At 51.9% G+C, this 17,890-nt stretch overlaps 1 protein-coding gene across 11 annotated transcripts in view; it reads right to left on the reverse strand.

Annotated features, from left to right (window-relative positions):
- Positions 1 to 17,890, reverse strand: part of Asap2 (ArfGAP with SH3 domain, ankyrin repeat and PH domain 2) — a 161,978-nt gene that overhangs the window by 53,870 nt on the left and 90,218 nt on the right. For all 11 annotated transcript variants that reach the window (XM_076559249.1, XM_076559248.1, XM_076559254.1 and 8 more), the window contains exons 6-9: positions 16,185 to 16,314; positions 13,236 to 13,321; positions 6,677 to 6,752; positions 6,372 to 6,458 (exon numbers count right to left, since the gene is read on the reverse strand). In XM_076559249.1, coding sequence (XP_076415364.1) covers positions 6,372 to 6,458; positions 6,677 to 6,752; positions 13,236 to 13,321; positions 16,185 to 16,314 — 379 coding nt within the window. The remainder of the gene's footprint in view (positions 1 to 6,371; positions 6,459 to 6,676; positions 6,753 to 13,235; positions 13,322 to 16,184; positions 16,315 to 17,890) is intronic.

Raw genomic sequence — 17,890 nt, forward strand, 5'->3', positions numbered from 1 at the left:
AGCACCCAGACCATGAAGGAAGGAATGCATGAAAATCAACATAATCCAAACCGAACAGAGAATAAAAACACCCAAGAATGGAGGTGATCAAAGGTGCACCCTGAAGGGAGAGTCTCTCAGAGGTAAAGGGAGAAGCTAGGCAAGGACGAGAGAGGGATTCAAGGCGAGGGCGCTAGAAGGCAGGAGAGACCGGAGCATGCGCTGTGGCCATCATACAGGGAGGAAGAGGCAGGCACTGAGCAGAACCGGCCAGCTGGAGTCACAGCACAGGCCACGTGGACTCTTCCCAGTTTGGAGTATTTTGGTAATGTGAACTTCAGGGGCCGTACCGAAGAAACCACCGCCTCACTTAAGACCATGGTTCTACTTATAAACACATCTGAAGAGCTCTCCAGCTCGTACTCTTCGGTGTTTGTTCCGCTTGCAGTTAATTTAAGGTTATGCACCCCACTTCTGGTGGACACACAGCGGGCTCCAGGCCACTCTTCTCCCCACAGTCCTGGCAACCGTGGTGAAGAGTCGACTGACCGGAAGCGTACGGCTCGTGTCTGAACTCAATTCCGTCCCACACACCCATGCACATTCCAACACAGCACCACAGTGCTGATGGTTACAGCTCTGTGGCCGGTTCTGAAGTCGGGATATGGGGGTTCTCCAACCTGGCTCCTTTTCATGACTGTTTTGACCACTCTGGGTCCTTCTGCACTTTCACAGGAACTTCCGAATCAATCAATTTCTGCAAAAAAACGCAGCTGGGGGGTGGGGGTCGGGTGGGATGCAGAGGGCACCGAATGGCTGGTGGATCCTTTTGGGGGGAAGTACTGTTTAACTGTAACACTGTGGCATCTTGCAAAGCTGGCTTTCCACCCTTCGAGGGATAACACCGTGGAGGAGAAAGGAGAAATACTGCTAGTTCATTTGAGCGACTCTTCATGGGAGACTAAAACCAAACCCATCGAAGTCTCATCTGAGCTGGGAGTGGTACACACCTGTAATCCCGGCTCTGGGGGCGCTAAGAGGACCAGGAATTTCAGGCCAGGCTGACCCACAGAGACTTTTCCCATCCCAAGGTGGGGGTGGGGACAGCCAGGGTAACTGCGGAAAAAGGCAGCCTGAATGAGAAGTGAGTGATGCCGGGAGGCCCTCGTGATCGGGGAGTCAAATGGCCAGAACATCCCGGGCCCATAACTAGGACGACAGGGCTTGGGCCAGACAGCAAGACGTAAGGGAGAGAAGAGGCTGGCAGCGGGGACCGAGGTGTGGCGGGACACGTCTGGCAGTGATGGACAGCAGCAGAGTTGTCCGTCACGGCTCAGGCACCGGGTGTGAGCGCAGTGGGGTGAGGAGCGCGGCCTCCCTGGTTCGCTGCCGCATCTAGGGGCTCAGTACTTGAACAAATGAATTGGTTCCTGCTTATGGAGTTAATGAACCTGGCAGAAACGACCTCTCAGCTATCCTAACAATTGCAGAAATGGGCAACATTATTCCTGTTTTGGGGGAGACTGAGGCAGAGAGGCCTAGATCCTGCCTCCCTCATGCTGGCAGATGTGGAGACTAAGACTGGGCATTTCTGCTGCACCCTAGCCCCGAATCAGAAACCAGCCTTGCTGAGACTGGGACATCTCCTAGCCATCTTCCAAAAGCCCTGGCTCAGAAACTCTGTGGCCACTGGCAGACCTCCATTAGAGCGCTCACACTGCACCCCAAGTTGCTCTTCTCACCCCACTTCCAGATCGTTACTCCAGAGCGGGGAGCGCGGCGCCCACCTTACTCTGGTGTGCTTGTGCACAGCTTGAGAAACAAGGACTGAAGGTGCTGGGCAAGTCCCCCTCCCACCGCGGCAGACAAGACCAGGGCGGGCTTGCTCAGGACCCGGCACGGAGGCCAGGCGCGAGCTGGTGCTGAGCGTGATAAAGTCACAAGACCAGACGGAGAAACCAGAGTCAGAAAGAGTCTGCGACTTAACAAGCCATGATCCACCACAGGCTACTGGACTGGGACGTTTGAAAAGGGGAGGCAGAGATTAGAGAGAGGGAGAGGGAGAGGGAGAGGGAGAGGGAGAGGGAGAGGGAGAGGGAGAGGGAGAGGGAGAGGGAGAGGAGAGAGAGAGAGAGAGAGAGAGAGAGAGAGAGAGAGAGAGAGAGAGAGAGAGAGAGATCCTGCAGGACCACATTTAAATTCTCATTATCAGTGGCATCACAGCAGGCCCACCCCTTGTGGACCTCACTGAGATGGGTGCATGGAGATGGAGATGTACACAGGACGTAGAAAATAGAAGATGAAAGTGATTGACAGAAAGCGCAGGCAGCATCCAGCGGCACTGGGGGCATTAGGAATTGAACCCTGAGCCTTGTGCATGCTAGCAAGTGCTCTACTACTGAGCTGCACACTTGGCCGCCTTTTTTTTTCCAGGGTGGGGGGGCACGCGCAGTGATGGAGGAGACGGGGGTCTCCCTAGATAGGTATCACCACGCTTGGCTAACTTATTTTGAAGCATGTTCTCATGATCTTGTCCAGGATGGACTTGAATTTGCTCTGAAGCCAAAGCAGGCCTTGAACTTGGGATCCTTACTCCTTCAACCTCCCAAGAAGCTGGGGTTACAGGAGAGTGCTAACCAGGGCCAGCTGCAGAAAGGATCTGTCCCCCCCAAAAAATCAAGCATGGGGCACAGATACCGGTATTCACCATTCAGTTTTCACATTTTCTCTAAGTCTGAGGTTCTTCATGATAGAAACCATCCACCAGAAGTGTCCTCTCCAGAAAGAGACAATATAACCAGGGAGGTGTGAGGAACACCAGGAGAAAGGCCGGGACTCCAAACGGAAGTACAGCCACAGGGTGGTAGGGAAAGGCAGCTGGCAGCCACCTACTGATGACGGCATTCAGTACTGACCTAGGCGAGATTAACAGAGGGAGGCAGGAAGCCACCGCTCCTACCAACCAAAAAGGCACGGTGTCATTCTCTATTACACAGGCAGAGTCAGAATTGTCACAGTGCTGCTGAAATCCAGCCAGCATCTCGGCTTCCTGAGCCTCTGAGTTAGAGGAGAATCCAACCAAAGCAAAACTGAGTAACACAGCCATGCCCAGATATTATGGGAAAAGACAGAACCCCCAGCACAAAGATCACTTAAAAACATGGAAGATCCAAATTCTTGGCATTTGTTAATTAGGCACGACTGTGTCTGTAGACTGCCCCGCACACGGACAGAGCATCAGCACCAAAAAGCAATCCCCGCAAGAGACATCCTCACAACCAGGGGAGTGGAGGAGAACCTGGCCCTAACGGGAGTCACAGAGCCAGGGAAAGAAAGGAGGTTGGGCTGACACCCCCCTGTCCCCCTGTGCCACTGGAGCCAACGGGCTGGTTAGTCCAGACCACAGGAAAAAGCCACCAGGTCGCCAAGCTCCCTCTGCAGAACCGTCCGCCGGTCACAGCTCTCTCATGAGGCCAGTTTCCTCGGACCTCAAATTCTGCACAGCCAGACCCATCACAGTCTCTGTACCCCAAGGGCCGCCAACCCAGCCACGCCTCCGCATTTTCAACTGCGGGTCATTTCTTCCTGGGTTACGGCCTCCTCAAGACAAAACCGGCTTCTGCGCCATTCACACCAGTGCTCTGGAGAGCAGCCGCTTCAGGGCGCTCAGGCTCTCCAATCACAGGCTTGCACTTTCTGGACTAGGAAAGGTCGCCACGCTGTGGGCAATCGCTTGCAAAGCAGAATTCTGGAGAAGATGCTCAGGGGCAACCCTGCTGAGGAAGGTGTGGACCAGAAGGGCTTACAGGATGAGAGGGGAGTGTAAACTACAGGGATTTTCTTATGCATCCAGATTCTACGGTCTCTTTAGGAAAATCATCTACTACAGTGATAGAGGAGACGTTAAGAGCTGAAACAAAGTAGCCATTAAGGTAGATGAAGAAATATCTATGAACGAAGCATGCGAAACTCTGCAATTTGTGAAAATCCTGGGTACTTACTCTCCTAGACTTCGGTCACAAAAGGTAAGTGCATTTGGGAAGAAAAACAACAAGATTCAGTTACAGTCTAAGAACTAGGCTTTGTTAAGTAGTTATTTAAATCTACTGAAAAGGAAGAGGAATTACGTTAAATTCCCGTTATATCCCACCACTCAGAGGCTGAGGCAGGAGGATCACTTGAGCCTGTGAGCTCAGGGCAAACCTCAACAATGGCCTAGAGACAAAGTCACTCATAATACCAAAGGCCACATTACTATCCCTTGGTGATGTGTGGGGACACAAAGATATCACCATACCTAGGAAACGATGGACAGGAACCACAGTGGTTTGCCACTGGAGTGGAGTCATGTAGAAAGTTAACTCTTATCTTTTTTTTAAAAAATGTTTTATGTCTTGAGTGCTCTATGTGTATTTGCAGGCCAGAAGAGGGCATCAGATCTCATTACAGATGGTTGTGAGCCACCATGTGGGTGCAGGGAATCGAACTCAGGACTTCCGAAGAGCAGACGGTGCTCTTAACCACTGAGCTATCGCTCCAGCCCCAACTCTTATCTTTAAAAGAGCATTGTTGTTGTTAATAGTGTGAGACACGCACCCGTGAGAATGGGCATTATTATTATTACTACTAGTAGTAGTAATAGTGTGTGATATGTATCTATAAGAGTAGGCATTATTATTACTATTATTATTAATATTACTACTACTACTGGTGTTTGTGTGACGCGCACCTGTCAGAGCGGGCATTATAATAATAATAATAATAATAATAATAATTATTATTATTATTATTATTATTATTGTTATTATTACTATTACTGGTGTTTGTGTGACGCGCACCTGTCGGAGCGGGCATGCAGGAGCCATGACAACTGTTTTCAGGTGCTTTTCCTTCCACGGTCGTACCTGGGACTTGAACTCGGGCATCCGGCTTATGCACCAGGCACTTTCACCCTCCACCCTCTTACCAGCTCCTTTCTCATCTTGTACTTGATTTTTACACAAGGCATCATAACACGGTCCAGTCTGGCCTGGAATTCACTGCATAGCACCAGCTGGCCTCAGACTCCTGGTGCTCCCCCTGCCTCAGCGCCCTGAGTGCTGGGGTTATAAGCATGTGCCACTACACCAGCTGAACTCCTCACAGACAGAACAGTCCTGGGCTTTCAGGGAACCTGCTCTGTCCCTACTCCACAGACCGGGGAGAGTTCACACCAGGGAGAGTTCACACCGGGGAGAGTTCACACTGGGAGAGTTCACACTGGGGAGAGTTCACACTGGGGAGTAGTTCACACCGGGGAGAATTCACACTGGGGAGAGTTCACAGTGGGGAGAGTTCACACTGGGAGGAGTTCACACCGGGGAGAGTTCACACTGGGAGAGTTCACACCGGGGAGAGTTCACACTGGGAGAGTTCACACTGGGAGAGTTCACACAGGGGAGAGTTCACACTGGGAGAGTTCACACCGGGGAGGAGTTCACACTGGGGAGAGTTCACACCGGGGAGAGTTCACACTGGGGAAAGTTCACATTGGGAAGAGTTCATACTGGGAGAGCTCACACTGGGAGAGTTCACACTGGGGAGAGCTCACACTGGGAGAGTTCACACTGGGGAGTTCATACTGGGAGAGCTCACACTGGGAGAGTTCACACTGGGGAGAGCTCACACTGGGAGAGTTCACACTGGGGAGTTCACACTGGGAGAGTTCACACTGGGGAGAGTTCACACAGGGGAGAGTTCACACCAGGGAGAGTTCACACCGGGGAGAGTTCACACCGGGGAGAGTTCATACTGGGGAGAGTTCACACTGGAAGAGTTCACACTGGGAGAGTTCACACTGTGGAGAGTTCACACTGGGGAGAGTTCACACTGGGAGAGTTCACACTGGGGAGAGTTCACACTGGGGAGAGTTCACACTGGGGAGAGTTCACACTGGGGAGAGTTCACACCGGGGAGAGTTCACACTGGGGAGAGTTCATACTGGGGAGAGTTCACACCGGGGAGAGTTCACACTGGGGAGAGTTCACACCGGGGAGAGTTCACACTGGGGAGAGTTCATACTGGGGAGAGTTCACACACAGCAGAACAGGGAAATCACAGAGTCCGAGGACAGAACTTAGGGTATAAATGTGACAAACTGAGAAACTCCCAGGATCCGTTGGAGCAAGAAAGGAATCACACCTGGCCGCTCAGGCCCACAGTGGCCGCTGTTCCTAGAAGCAAATACCCTAAAACAGACGGCCTTACAAAACTAAAATTTAAAAAGCAAAAGACATTTTAGGCTGATAGACACAGTCCCAGAGGGGACTGTGAGCCCCTGGGAGACACAGAGTCATATTCCTCAGCCCAGAGGGGCGGGGGAATGGGGATCCTCCAGTCTTAAATCCCCTCACCTCTTTCTGTTCGACCTGTAACGCTGACTTCAGAATATCCCGAAGCTGCATCAGCTGCCGCCGTTCCTCGTCCTGGGCTTGTTTGATCTTTGAAAAGCCAAGGAAGCAGAGACAAGTTAAGGCTCAGACACACATAGATGCTGCAGGTATTTCCACAGGCAGGCCCGTGTGAGGGTGGCCTGTTCACACCACCACCCCTCGGGACCACAGGGCCAGTCCTTTCCGGACAGCACAGCATGCATGCACAAGGTCACAGACACGGGCCCTGAATGGTGACACCACCATGCCAGAGGGAGGCTACTCACCGTGTGGAGATCCGTGGAGAGCGTTTCAATGGAGGGCTTGAGGCTTTCGACGGCTTTCAGGCCATCCTGGAAGAAACTGGAGGGGAGGAGAAGCAGAGGGGCTGCATGTTAGACGTAAGACTATTTGAGGGAAGGCGGCGGGGAAGGATGTGATTCCTGGAAGAAGAGAACCGTGCACAATCCCGGCAAAACCAGAATGAAACGAATTGTAAATGGTAAATGAACCGAAAAGGAATTACAATAAGCCTGAGCATTTTCCCCCATATAAAAGGAGACCTGATTTTCCAGTTAATAAATGGAAATTAGCCCAGACTCTCTGGACAGTGGCAGTGAGGGCCTGGAGGCCAAAAAGCCATGGGGTGCAAATCGGAGCACCTACTAGAGAATTCTCACAGGAAACAGTTAACGTGGGAAACAGTTCAAGAGAGAAACTGGGCAACTTTGACACACACGACTGGCCGGGCTCCATCTGCACCACGGCAAAGCATGGCGGGTCTTAAAGGTGAGATGGCAAAAGGGGTCTCCCTACAGCGAGGGACTCCAGGCCGTGAGGTCACTGAAGTCAAAGGACTCCGGAAACGTAGCAAAGATGCTCGTCTTCAGCACAGCCCCAAAGCATGGCGGTCGGTCCTCACCATCAACCTGACTGGACTGAGGATCGCCGGGGAGACTCGCCTCTGGGGCTGTGAGCACGGGCATTTATTTCCAGAGAGGCTGACCCAAGCGGGGAAGGCCAGCAGGAATGTGAGTGGCACCATCCCGCGAGCTGGGGGCCTGGACGGAATAAGAAGGAGAAAGCCGGCTGAAGCCGGCTGAAGGCCAGCACACTCCTCTCCCTGCTTCCCGACGTCATGTGACCAGCCACCTCGGCTGCGACCTGAGCCTCCCCTTCTGGTAGACTCCATCTACACACGCCACGAGCCTTAGCACGCTTTTATTGGCTATTTTATCACAACAACAGTTAAGGTAACTAATGCACGCTGATGGGAGGCACAGGGAAGGCTGCCCCGGAGGTCTGGGGAAATTCGCTCGCTTTAGAAGCCTGACACCAGCAACTCCACCCTTCCCAGGAAACCTACAGAAAACGCCAGATGTCAGATGTGGTGCTCAGCCCTAATCCCAGCACTCTTCCGGGTGTGAAGACAGGAGCTGGCTGGAAGCACACACAGCCGCACTATGAGGAGAGAACGGGATCCCAAAGGTGTCTTCTGACCTCGGGGTCACCCCATGGCACACACGTATCACACACACACACACACACACACACACACACACACACACACACACACACACACTTCAAAAATACATAATAAAAATCTGGGAGAGAGAAGAGGGTGACCGGGTCTCACACACGTGTTCCCCTAGGTGATTTTTCTTTTTTCCCTTTGAATTCACCAAATGGTCTGTGAGACTCTTTTATACTAAGTGTGGCACAGAACGGAAGGGTCGTGAAAACAATGTAGCCTGTCACTCAACTTAGTGATGGGACATGGATGGGGACACACAGACACACACAGACACACAGACACACACACACACATACATACACACACACATACATACACACACACACACACACACATACACATACATACACACACACACACACACACACACACACACACACACACACACACACGTGCGCCCGAGTGGGCCATGGACCATGACATCAAGCAAACAGGACAACAGAAGGGTCATGAAAACAATGTGACCTGTCACTCGACTTAGTGATCACTCACGCACACCCACACCGTGTTTGCTATGGACCATGACATGCAGCTAACAGGACCTACTGAGGCCAGACTGCTAGGCCGCTCTTATATCACTCTTCAGATACACACACAGTTGCTGTCCATTCTTGACTTAGCTGGGTTTTGTTTTCTGAACACAGAACATGCTTCTGGATTAGCAATTAAGTGCCCATGTCAGCGTGATCTGTCCAGATATTTGCGGCCAGAACTAGTGCAAACAGGCCAGGTCCCCTGCCTCTCTGGGCTTCCTAAAGTGACGAGGAAATCTTAAAGAAGAGTCACGGGAACCGGAAAGAAACGGGGCTGCTCCTGTCGTGAAGTCACGTGATCTCTATGCTTTAGTTACAGATGTTCTTTACGTAATGATTTCCTCGGTCCCTCCACATGTAGGTAGGTCACAAGAGAGAAAGGAAGAGATAAACCCGAGTATAGGAAAGGGGGGCAGCACGTGAGGGCGCGTACCTGGGGAGGGACAGGTGCACAGCCCTAGGCACCGCTGCGGCCTGGCAACCCTCCCCGGGGTCGACGGAGAGAGCCAGAGTGTGGTCAGGGGCTCGGCAACCTGGCTCGCTCACGCATACGCGTTTCCTGGGGGCTACACTCAGGAGAGTGACGGGCTAAAACCGTGGTTTTCATCGAACCCCCCTGCCCCAGCTCCTGCTCTGACTTCCAAACTGGTAATATTCTGACCCGCCCCTCGAAATCCCACCCCTTGGCACTGCCCTGTGTGCTGATGTGAAAGCCTCATTCGAAGGGAAAAACTCCTCCTCTTCCTCTCTCTTCTGCTTCTCATCCCATGAGGTGCTCACCCTCAACCTCTGCCTCTTCTTCTCTCTCTTTCCTATCTTTCTCTTCATCTCTCTCTTTTATAATAAACTCTGCACGCGGATGCAGCGTCTGGGTTGTGAACTACTGGCCGCCGCTGCCATGCCCACACGGCTTCCATCTGCCCAGCATGTTTCCCTGCACTCTCGGGATACCCTAGCACCCCCCACCCCCTGCACAATAATTCATAACACAAGCTCCCATCTGTCTGTGCCCTCCTTACGGAGGAGGCCGGGCTGGTGCCACAGCATCTTCAAAGCTAAGGCGCTCGAAGGCTGCTTCAGTGGCCTCCGTCAGTCACTGTGACATTCACAGGTGTGTGTCCCCTGCGAAAGTTCCCCCAAGCCTGTTGGCATTTTTCCAAGCTTCAGTCAAAGGGCCTTTACCATTAGTGTTAGCAAGTCAGGCATTTTCTAGCCGGTTCAACCAGACTTTCAAGCCTTGAAAACAGGACCATTTAGATGCAATCTTGGGGCCTCTCCTGGACCTCACATTGTGCCAATCACCTCATGCTCACCCGACCATCACATCAGGACAGGTACCCCATCTGCTGAGGATCCGCCCATGGTACCCACCCTTCCTGGCGTGAAAGCCAACTCCTCCTCCACAGCTCCTGTTCCCAAGCCTCATCAACGCAATATCTCAAGTCCTTCAGACAATAGATGACCTCCATCGCTCGCTCTGAGCAGTATGTTCTCAGTGCACAAGGCAATTCACACACACACTTCCACCTCGCAGGGAGTCACCGCCTTGCAGAGTCACGGCATCTTTCAGTTACTGTTTCAAGGGCTGCCCGCTTCTGTCGTCTATTACAGAACAGCATCCTCTCTGCCCGGCAGCAGAAGACAAATCCTCAGCTGCTCCAGGGATACAAGCGCTCTCTTTATACGAAATAAAACAACAACAACAAAAATATGATGTATTCTTCGAAATACTTTAAAAAATAAAGCACTACAAAATGTAACAAGCAAAAATGAATGTAAAAAGCAAATTTAAGGTGCATGTAAGTCGTTGTGAAGATCTAGATGCCACATAGAAGACAGCTGTGATGAGTAAGCCCCAAGACCAGGACACCTGAGGAGGGAGTGTGAAGGACTTCACAACATGCAGAACACACATGACCTCAGGTTCTCAGGGTCCGGAAGCCAAGCTTCTCAGGCTTTGTTTTATCTCCCAAGTACGAATTAAACCGTGTGAGGACACAACCCCCACACGCCCGTACACCAGCCCTCAACCAAGGAGGAAACGGGAAGATTCAGATTTTAGAAGGTTATTGAGCTCGTGTCCATAAAAGGTCAAGTAATTCACTTTCCACAGTGGCCTGTTGCTACCCAACTGGTAGTTTGTGCAAAATAAAATAGAAAAAAAAAGGAAATCTGAGAATAACTTTTTCCTAAAAATAAAAACGCAACAAGGAAGCAACCGACTTCCTTCGCAGCCTGGCAACCGGGTTATGGGGACGGAGCAGCCGATCTGCTCAGCAGTCTTTGCACTTTGAGTCTGTCGGGGGAAACCACCTTAAGAATTCTAGACATTCCAGGTCCTCTCCACCGACGCTGGGCCCCGGACCAGTCTTTCCCAGCACGGGTTCCACCTGATCATGAACGCGGAGTCACCACAGCCACACGGAGAGTCAACAGCTAAGCAGCCTGAGGCGAGCACACGAGGCCCCGTTGCATGGACATGGCTGGTCCACACGGCACCCCTGGACATGGGGATGCCACACAGAGCTTGAGCACACAGAGGGAGCTGCAGAGGCAGGAAGACCAGGCTCCATCCCATCGGGGCTGCTGCTCATGAACCAGGTGTGTCTCCTGGCGCACAGAAGAAGCCAGAGGACATTCCAGGTGAGGGAACAAAATGTGGGCGGGGACACCAGCCCCAGGCAAAGCCCATTCCGGGGCGGTAAACAAACAGGTGTAGCAGCTTGACCTCTGAAGGATTTCTCAAACCGACTGACACTTTCCACTCGGCTATGAGCAGTCCAACCATGCTAGCTAGGTCATCCTAGACTACTCTATGGCAGTCCATGGTCCGAGGCCACTCTTTTTAAATAACGTTATCTGTTTAACTTGATGTGGATGTGAGTGTGTGTGTGTGCCTGAGTGTGTGTGTGTGTGCACCCTGTGCCTGCAGGAGCCTTCGGAGGTCTGAAGAGGAGTCGGATCCCCTGGAACTAGAGTTACAGGTGGTTGTAAGCTGCTGGGAATCCAACTTGAGGCTTCTGGAAGAGCAGACAGGACTCTTAACCGCTGAACCCTCTCTCCAGCCTTCAGAACACTTCTGCGAACATCCGATTCCTATGTCCATCTCCCCAGCCACATCCCTTTATCTCGGCACCTCGCATAAGGCCTTATATAAACACAAACCCCACCAAAGTCTACCAGGTGAGTGAGTGAGGAACCCACAGGTATGTGAGGAAGCCATGGGTGTGTACTTATCCCAGTGGTCGGGAGCCTGCGACAGAAACAGGAACCGTGTGGTAGGCTGACGTCCACAGCAAAGCTAAGTGCCCAGACCAGGAAGATTCTCTTTCTTTCCTATTGACTTTCGAAGACCCGCAAGGTACGAAAGTACTGTCTTAATATATCAAACCAATGCTGATTCCCTTCTCTTTCAAAACCAACAAAACCTGAGATCATGTGTCGGACCACACAAAATATATTTGACAATTACTGTCAGTTTTAAATTACTGTATCTTTAGAATACAATATCTTTAGAATAAAGAATAGAAATACTTCTATTCTTTAATGAGACATGACGACCTCAAGCTGTTAAGATCGCTCTTTGGAAGTGAACACCGCTGTAGACTTCAGAATACTGACAGGGGTCCGCAATCAGAACGTTCCTGTTATCGCCCGAAAAGCAAGAGCACACCCGTGAGTCAGGACCCGGATCTTCCTCTCCTGTGGTAAGTGCTTAAGCAGCTGGCTGTCTGTAAAGGTGCGTTGACCCTGACTTGTGGTTGGCACTCCGGCCAGCCCCTTGGGGGGCCCACCCTGCGTCCGGACGTAAAGCCCCCTTTAAGGAAAAGCCCCTCCCTTCTTCTTCCTCTTCCTCCCTTTCTCGACATGAGGTGCGCACACCTCCGCCTGCCCTCTTTCCCTCTCTCTATATATATATATATTATAATAAACTCTCCACGCGGTGTCTGCGTGGTTTGAGTGACTTCCCACTGCGCCACACCGCTGCCTGCCGCATCTGCGCGGCGTGTCTCCCTCACCCACCAGGCACATCGGCCCAACCCGCCAAGGCCTCCCACGTACCCTGTCATTACACTTGTCAAATACACAGAGTCAAACAATGTCACCTTATGTCTCTGGCTTCCTTCCCTCTACATAGTCAAGGTTCATCTGTGTTGTATTCTGGGCATTTCTTTCCTCCATGGTCATTCATTCATTCATTCATTCATTCAATCAATCAATCAATCAATCATTGACAGGGTCTCATGCAGCCCAGGCTGGTTCTCTATATAGCCAAGGATGACCTTCAACTTTTGCTCCTTCTGCCTCTTCCTCCCAGGAGCACTGGGGTTACAGGTGTGTGCCACCACATTGGTTTACACAGTGTTGGGAATTTAACACACACACACACACACACACACACACACACACACCGCCTCCCTGGTGCTAGGCAAACACTCTACAAACTCAGCTACCCCCCCCAGCCCCAGCTCATGATAATTTCTTTCTTTCTTTTTTTTCCCTCCCCCCCCCACCCCAGTTCTGGGGATTGAACCTGGGCCCCCACACATGCCAGGCCAAGAGTGAGCTACCAATGAGTTATATCCTCAGCACCGCTTCCCCTGGTAACTTCAGGAAGTGAGTGTTTATGCCCTCAACACAACGCTATCCACTGGAAGCTGCCGCCCATGGAGAGGCATTCAAAAGGGCACCAGAAAGAAGGGAAGGAGGGAGGGAGGGAGGGAGGGAGGGAGGGAGGGGGGAGGGAGGGAGGGAGGGAGGGGGGCGGGCACTACTTACTTGCACTGGGCGTGGAAATACTTGATCAGGTTCTGAAGCAAGTCCACCCCCTTTTTCACCTTGATTTCGTTCACCTTCAGGAGATACTGTGGAGAAACAGGAAAGGGCGCTGCAGAAATCAGCAGACGACGGCGGGAGCTTCTGACGACCTTCTGAAACAGGGTCTCTCCTAGCCCAGGCTAGCCTTGAACTCGCCATACAGTCAGGGAGTACCCTGGATTTCTGGTCCCCTCGCTTCCACCTCTCAAGTGCTGGGATACAGGCGTGCGCCCCCACACCTGGCTTAGGCAGGGCTGGAGACAGACCCCAGGGGCCTGGGCACACTGGGTGTGCATGCTACCGACTGGGCCATGCCCCTGCTCGCGACTGACTTTCTCTTGACTTCTTTAACAGCTTGTAGACTGGGCAGAGCTTGTGGTAGATGCTAGGTGCTTTCTGCGTACATGACTAAAATGCCATGATGGCCAGGTAATCCAATGGTTAAGAACCACGTATCCTAACTAGACAGTCTACCATATTCAGCCAGGACATGCTTACTCTGGATGCATGGGAGGAGAATGCCTAGAATGAATGGGTGTGTCTGACTGTCTTGGATCTTCCTATGTATCTTCCTCTACTCAGGTCCTGCCGTGAAATAATCCTTCTGTACACAGTGTGAATATATGTCGCTGTGATTGGTTTAATAAAGAAGCTGACTGGCCAATAGCTGGGCAGGATACAGTTAGCCAAACTGAGAATGCTGGGATGAGGAAGGGCGGAGTCTGGAGTCACCAGCCAGACGCAGAGGGAGGAGATGAACGTGCCATGCTAATAAAGGTACCGCCAAGTGGCAGAGTGTAAATGAGAAATACGGGTGAACTTAAAATGTAAGACCTAGTTAGTAATAAGCCTGAGCTATTGGCCGAGCATTTGTAAATAATCTTACGTCTCACTGTGTTTATTTGAGAGTCATTGCAGGACAGGAAAACTCCGCCTACAAGGACCCTTTTTTGCGGGGGCCTGGACTGAGGTCAATGGCATTTGCCGACACCACACCCAGCTTCAAGTCCCTTTCTTTGTTAGCTCCTTGTCTTGAACACTAACTGCTAGCATCCAGTAGCTGAGAATTTGTTACCATGCTGCTGACCCAAAGCACTTCTCCCTAAACATGAGTGCTAAAAAGGTGAGTTTTAAGTTAAATTGTATCAAAGGCACTTCTAACCCAGAGGATCCATTAAGGACCACTCAGCAGGAAGCCCAGACATTATAAGATGCATCTGTCCCTTCCTAAAAGTGTATGGCGGAACAGGGCTCTATAAACTCCCCTTCCCCCTCACTGTGAGGTGGTGGTATGGGAAGATGGCTCAGTGGTTAAGCGCACTGGCTGTCTTCTCAGAGGACCTGGGTTCAATTCCCAGCACCCACGTGGCCGCTCACAACTGTCTGTAACTCCAAGACCTGACACCCTCACACAGACATACATGCAGGCAAAACACCAATGCACATAAAATAAAAATAAATTATTAAAAAAAAAAAAAAAAGGAAGGAATCCTGAGCACATCTCCTCTTTGAGACAGGAGGGCCCAGGAAAACCTGCTAACCTGAGGTAAAGCCCTGTGAGTTCCCAGCTGTCTCAGGATGAGCCCAAGTCCAGGAACCCTCCCAGGCCAGCCGCGCAGGCCAGTGAGGGGACAGGAAGCCGCTCTGAAACCGTAACAACAAATTTTCTTCTCTCTGTAAGAACTGCCTATGTGTCCTGTTCTCCTTCCTTTTTGATACTGAGTCACTGTTAATTGGATATCTGGCAACGGACCAAAATGATACAATCATTAATAAAATGTTTGGCAATGTATCAAGACTTAAAATGTGTACGCTCTTTGACCCGGAAATTCTACTTACCGGAACTTATTATAAGAGACAATCCATAAAGCATACAGAGAAGAATAGGAAGGAAGGCTTACGATGGCCTTTTTTTAAAATAGTGCCCTGTTTAAGGGGGTATGACAAGTACCACTGGTCAGGAATTACACCAATGTAGACTCCAGGGAGAGACCGGGCCTTTTTTCACACACACTCACAGAAGCCTTCATGCTTCTTGGTCTCTGATCTTGATAAAGGCTCCTGGGTATCAGTTCCCCATCTCCAGGACACAGGCCAAGGCCATAGGAAGCAAGAGCCTCAGGGCAGGTGATGTCTGGGAACTGGACAGCAAGTGTGCTGTGGGTACCATGAATGTCTTCGGGCTGACTCTTCAGGCCTCCCTTTCACTGACTCCATAAGTGGAATAGAACTCTTTTTTTTTTTTTCCTGTGTAGTTTTGGTGCCTGTCCTGGATCTCACTCTGTAGACCAGGCTGGCCTCGAACTCACAGTGATCTGCCTGGCTCTGCCTCCTGAGTGCTGGGATAAAAGGCGTGCGCCACCGCCGCCGCCACCACCACCCGGCTGTAATAGAACTCTTTAAAGCATCAAAAAAAGCTTTCTAGCCAGCTCTTGAGAAAGTATGGGAAGCCAGAGAAGTTATTCTTAAGTTCTCTCTTCTACTTAAAGAAACAAACAAAATATTTCCGTGTGGGGTGGGGTGGGGTGGGGGGTGGGGGTGAGTGTGGGCGCAGGTCTATCTGGCGGCCAGAAGAGGGTTTCCGATCTCTTGGAGCTGGAATGACAGGAGCTGAGGGCAGCCTGACCTGGGTGCAGGGATCCACACTCAGGTCCTCAGACGGAGCAGCGAGTGCTGTTACCCTCGGAGTCACGTCTCCTCCGGCCCCTCTCTTTCATCAAGGCTGGGGTCAGACTGACCTAAACCCACACACCAGGAAGGGGCTAGGAGTCCTCAAAGGAAACAAACCTTTGTCCCAGAAATGCAATCCCGTTGTCAGGGAAGCCGCGGGTCTCCGGAGAAGACCCCGCTGGAGAGCAGGCCTGTGCCCGTGGCTCGGCCCGCACCTCCTTTCCCGCCACAGCGCCTCACCTCACACATCTGCAGCTGGAAGAACCGTCTCTCCTTTTCCATTTCCTCCGCGATCTCAGCCCCGCTAATTTCAGTCCGGATCATCCCATGGAGCTTGGCATGCTCCTTTTTCTCCTTCTCTATTTTGGTTCTGTGTGCGAGCAAAGAGCAAGGTCAAGTCAAGGGGCCGCGCGCGGCCCAGCAGTCCCCGCTGGACAGCCTCGGAGTCATCTGCAGAGACGAACGCTCGCCCTGCTCTTCAGAGCAGGTGACCTCTTAACTTGCGCAGAAAGCCAACGGCCCTTGTCACCAAAACGCTTCAGACTCGGCCTCCCCACTGCTCACTCAACAGATGCTGCCTAGGCCCCTGTTGGGTCCGATCCGCGTCTGAGGAGCTAGAAGGCCACACCCCCTTGCACTAGACTGTCAGCCTCTCCCTAGGGACCGCCACTGGCACCCTCTGGGCCTCATTTAGCAAAGTCACCGTCTCGGCTACAGTATCACGTCGTTCATGGGTTCTCTTCCTTCGTGACCCTTCCCACGGTGACGTCATGCTGACCTACATTACCTAAGTGTCACGTGTGCGGTTCAGGTATAAACTGACCAGCTGGGCACACACCCAGAACCATCGCCAAGGCAAACGGCGTCACTGAATCACATCGGCCACGGAAGGAGGCACTTCCTGCCGAGCCTCAGGTCACACACCGAGACACAGCCGGCATTTTCTTTAAAGGCTGTTTGATGATTAATCGGGCTACTTGCCGGTTCCCCGTCAGAGGAGGCAGAGTGTGTGTGTGTGTGTGTGTGTGTGTGTGTGTGTGTGTGTGTGTGTGTACACGTGGGTCTGTCTGGGTATGTCCGTGGAAGATGCAAGGATATCAGCTCTCTGGTCTGAGCACACGAGGTAAACCTCACGCTCTGAGGGAGGGTGACAAGGGTGTCCAGAAGCAGGAGGTCACTTGGCGGGGACACTGTCCAGTGAATTCAGGCACCTTCATGGAGCCGTGACCACGGGGCACTACAGCCTCTAGACGCCTCACACAATTCTGCGGCCACGGGCCACGTATCTAAATATTCAGTCCAGAGCCTGAATCCTGAAGGCACCTCAAACCTAGTTATTACACACGGCAAGGCCTCTCGGGATAGAGGAGCTATTCGTGGTGTGTGATATTTTGTTTGTGTTCTCACAAATAAAGGTGGCCTGGAGATCGGAGGGTGGAGCCAGCCACTAGTCAACCATAGAGGAGGCCAGGCAGTGGTGGCACACGCCTTTAATCTCACAACACTTGGGAGGCTCAGGCCTTTAATCCCAGCACTCGGAAGGCAGAGACAGGAAGTGATAAGGCGGGGGCAGAGACAGGATCTCGGCCCTTTCGGTGGGAGGATCCAGAGAGGTAGGAAGTCACTGGTGGCGGCTTCCCCATCTATAAGGTTATTACCCCTGATATCTGACTCCTGGTTTTTACTGATAACACTACTTAGGTTCACACTTCACTTTCTGATGTGTCCTCGGGTTGCTTCGAGTTTAAAAGGCTCTGTGCCCTCCACGCCAGACTCTGAAACTCTAGGTGGTTCTGTCCTTACGCTGGTAAAGCTTCTTCATCTTGGAGAGTGTGATGCCTTCCTCCCCGCAGGCTTTCTCTCCACAACCAGAGGCCTCTCCCTCCCACAGTGTTCTTGGCATCTACCTGTTCTCGGCATCTACCCCGCTCCCATCACCCACAGCT

The sequence above is a fragment of the Peromyscus maniculatus genome, chromosome 22 (genome assembly GCF_049852395.1).
Source record: "Peromyscus maniculatus bairdii isolate BWxNUB_F1_BW_parent chromosome 22, HU_Pman_BW_mat_3.1, whole genome shotgun sequence".
Taxonomy (NCBI): domain Eukaryota; kingdom Metazoa; phylum Chordata; class Mammalia; order Rodentia; family Cricetidae; genus Peromyscus; species Peromyscus maniculatus.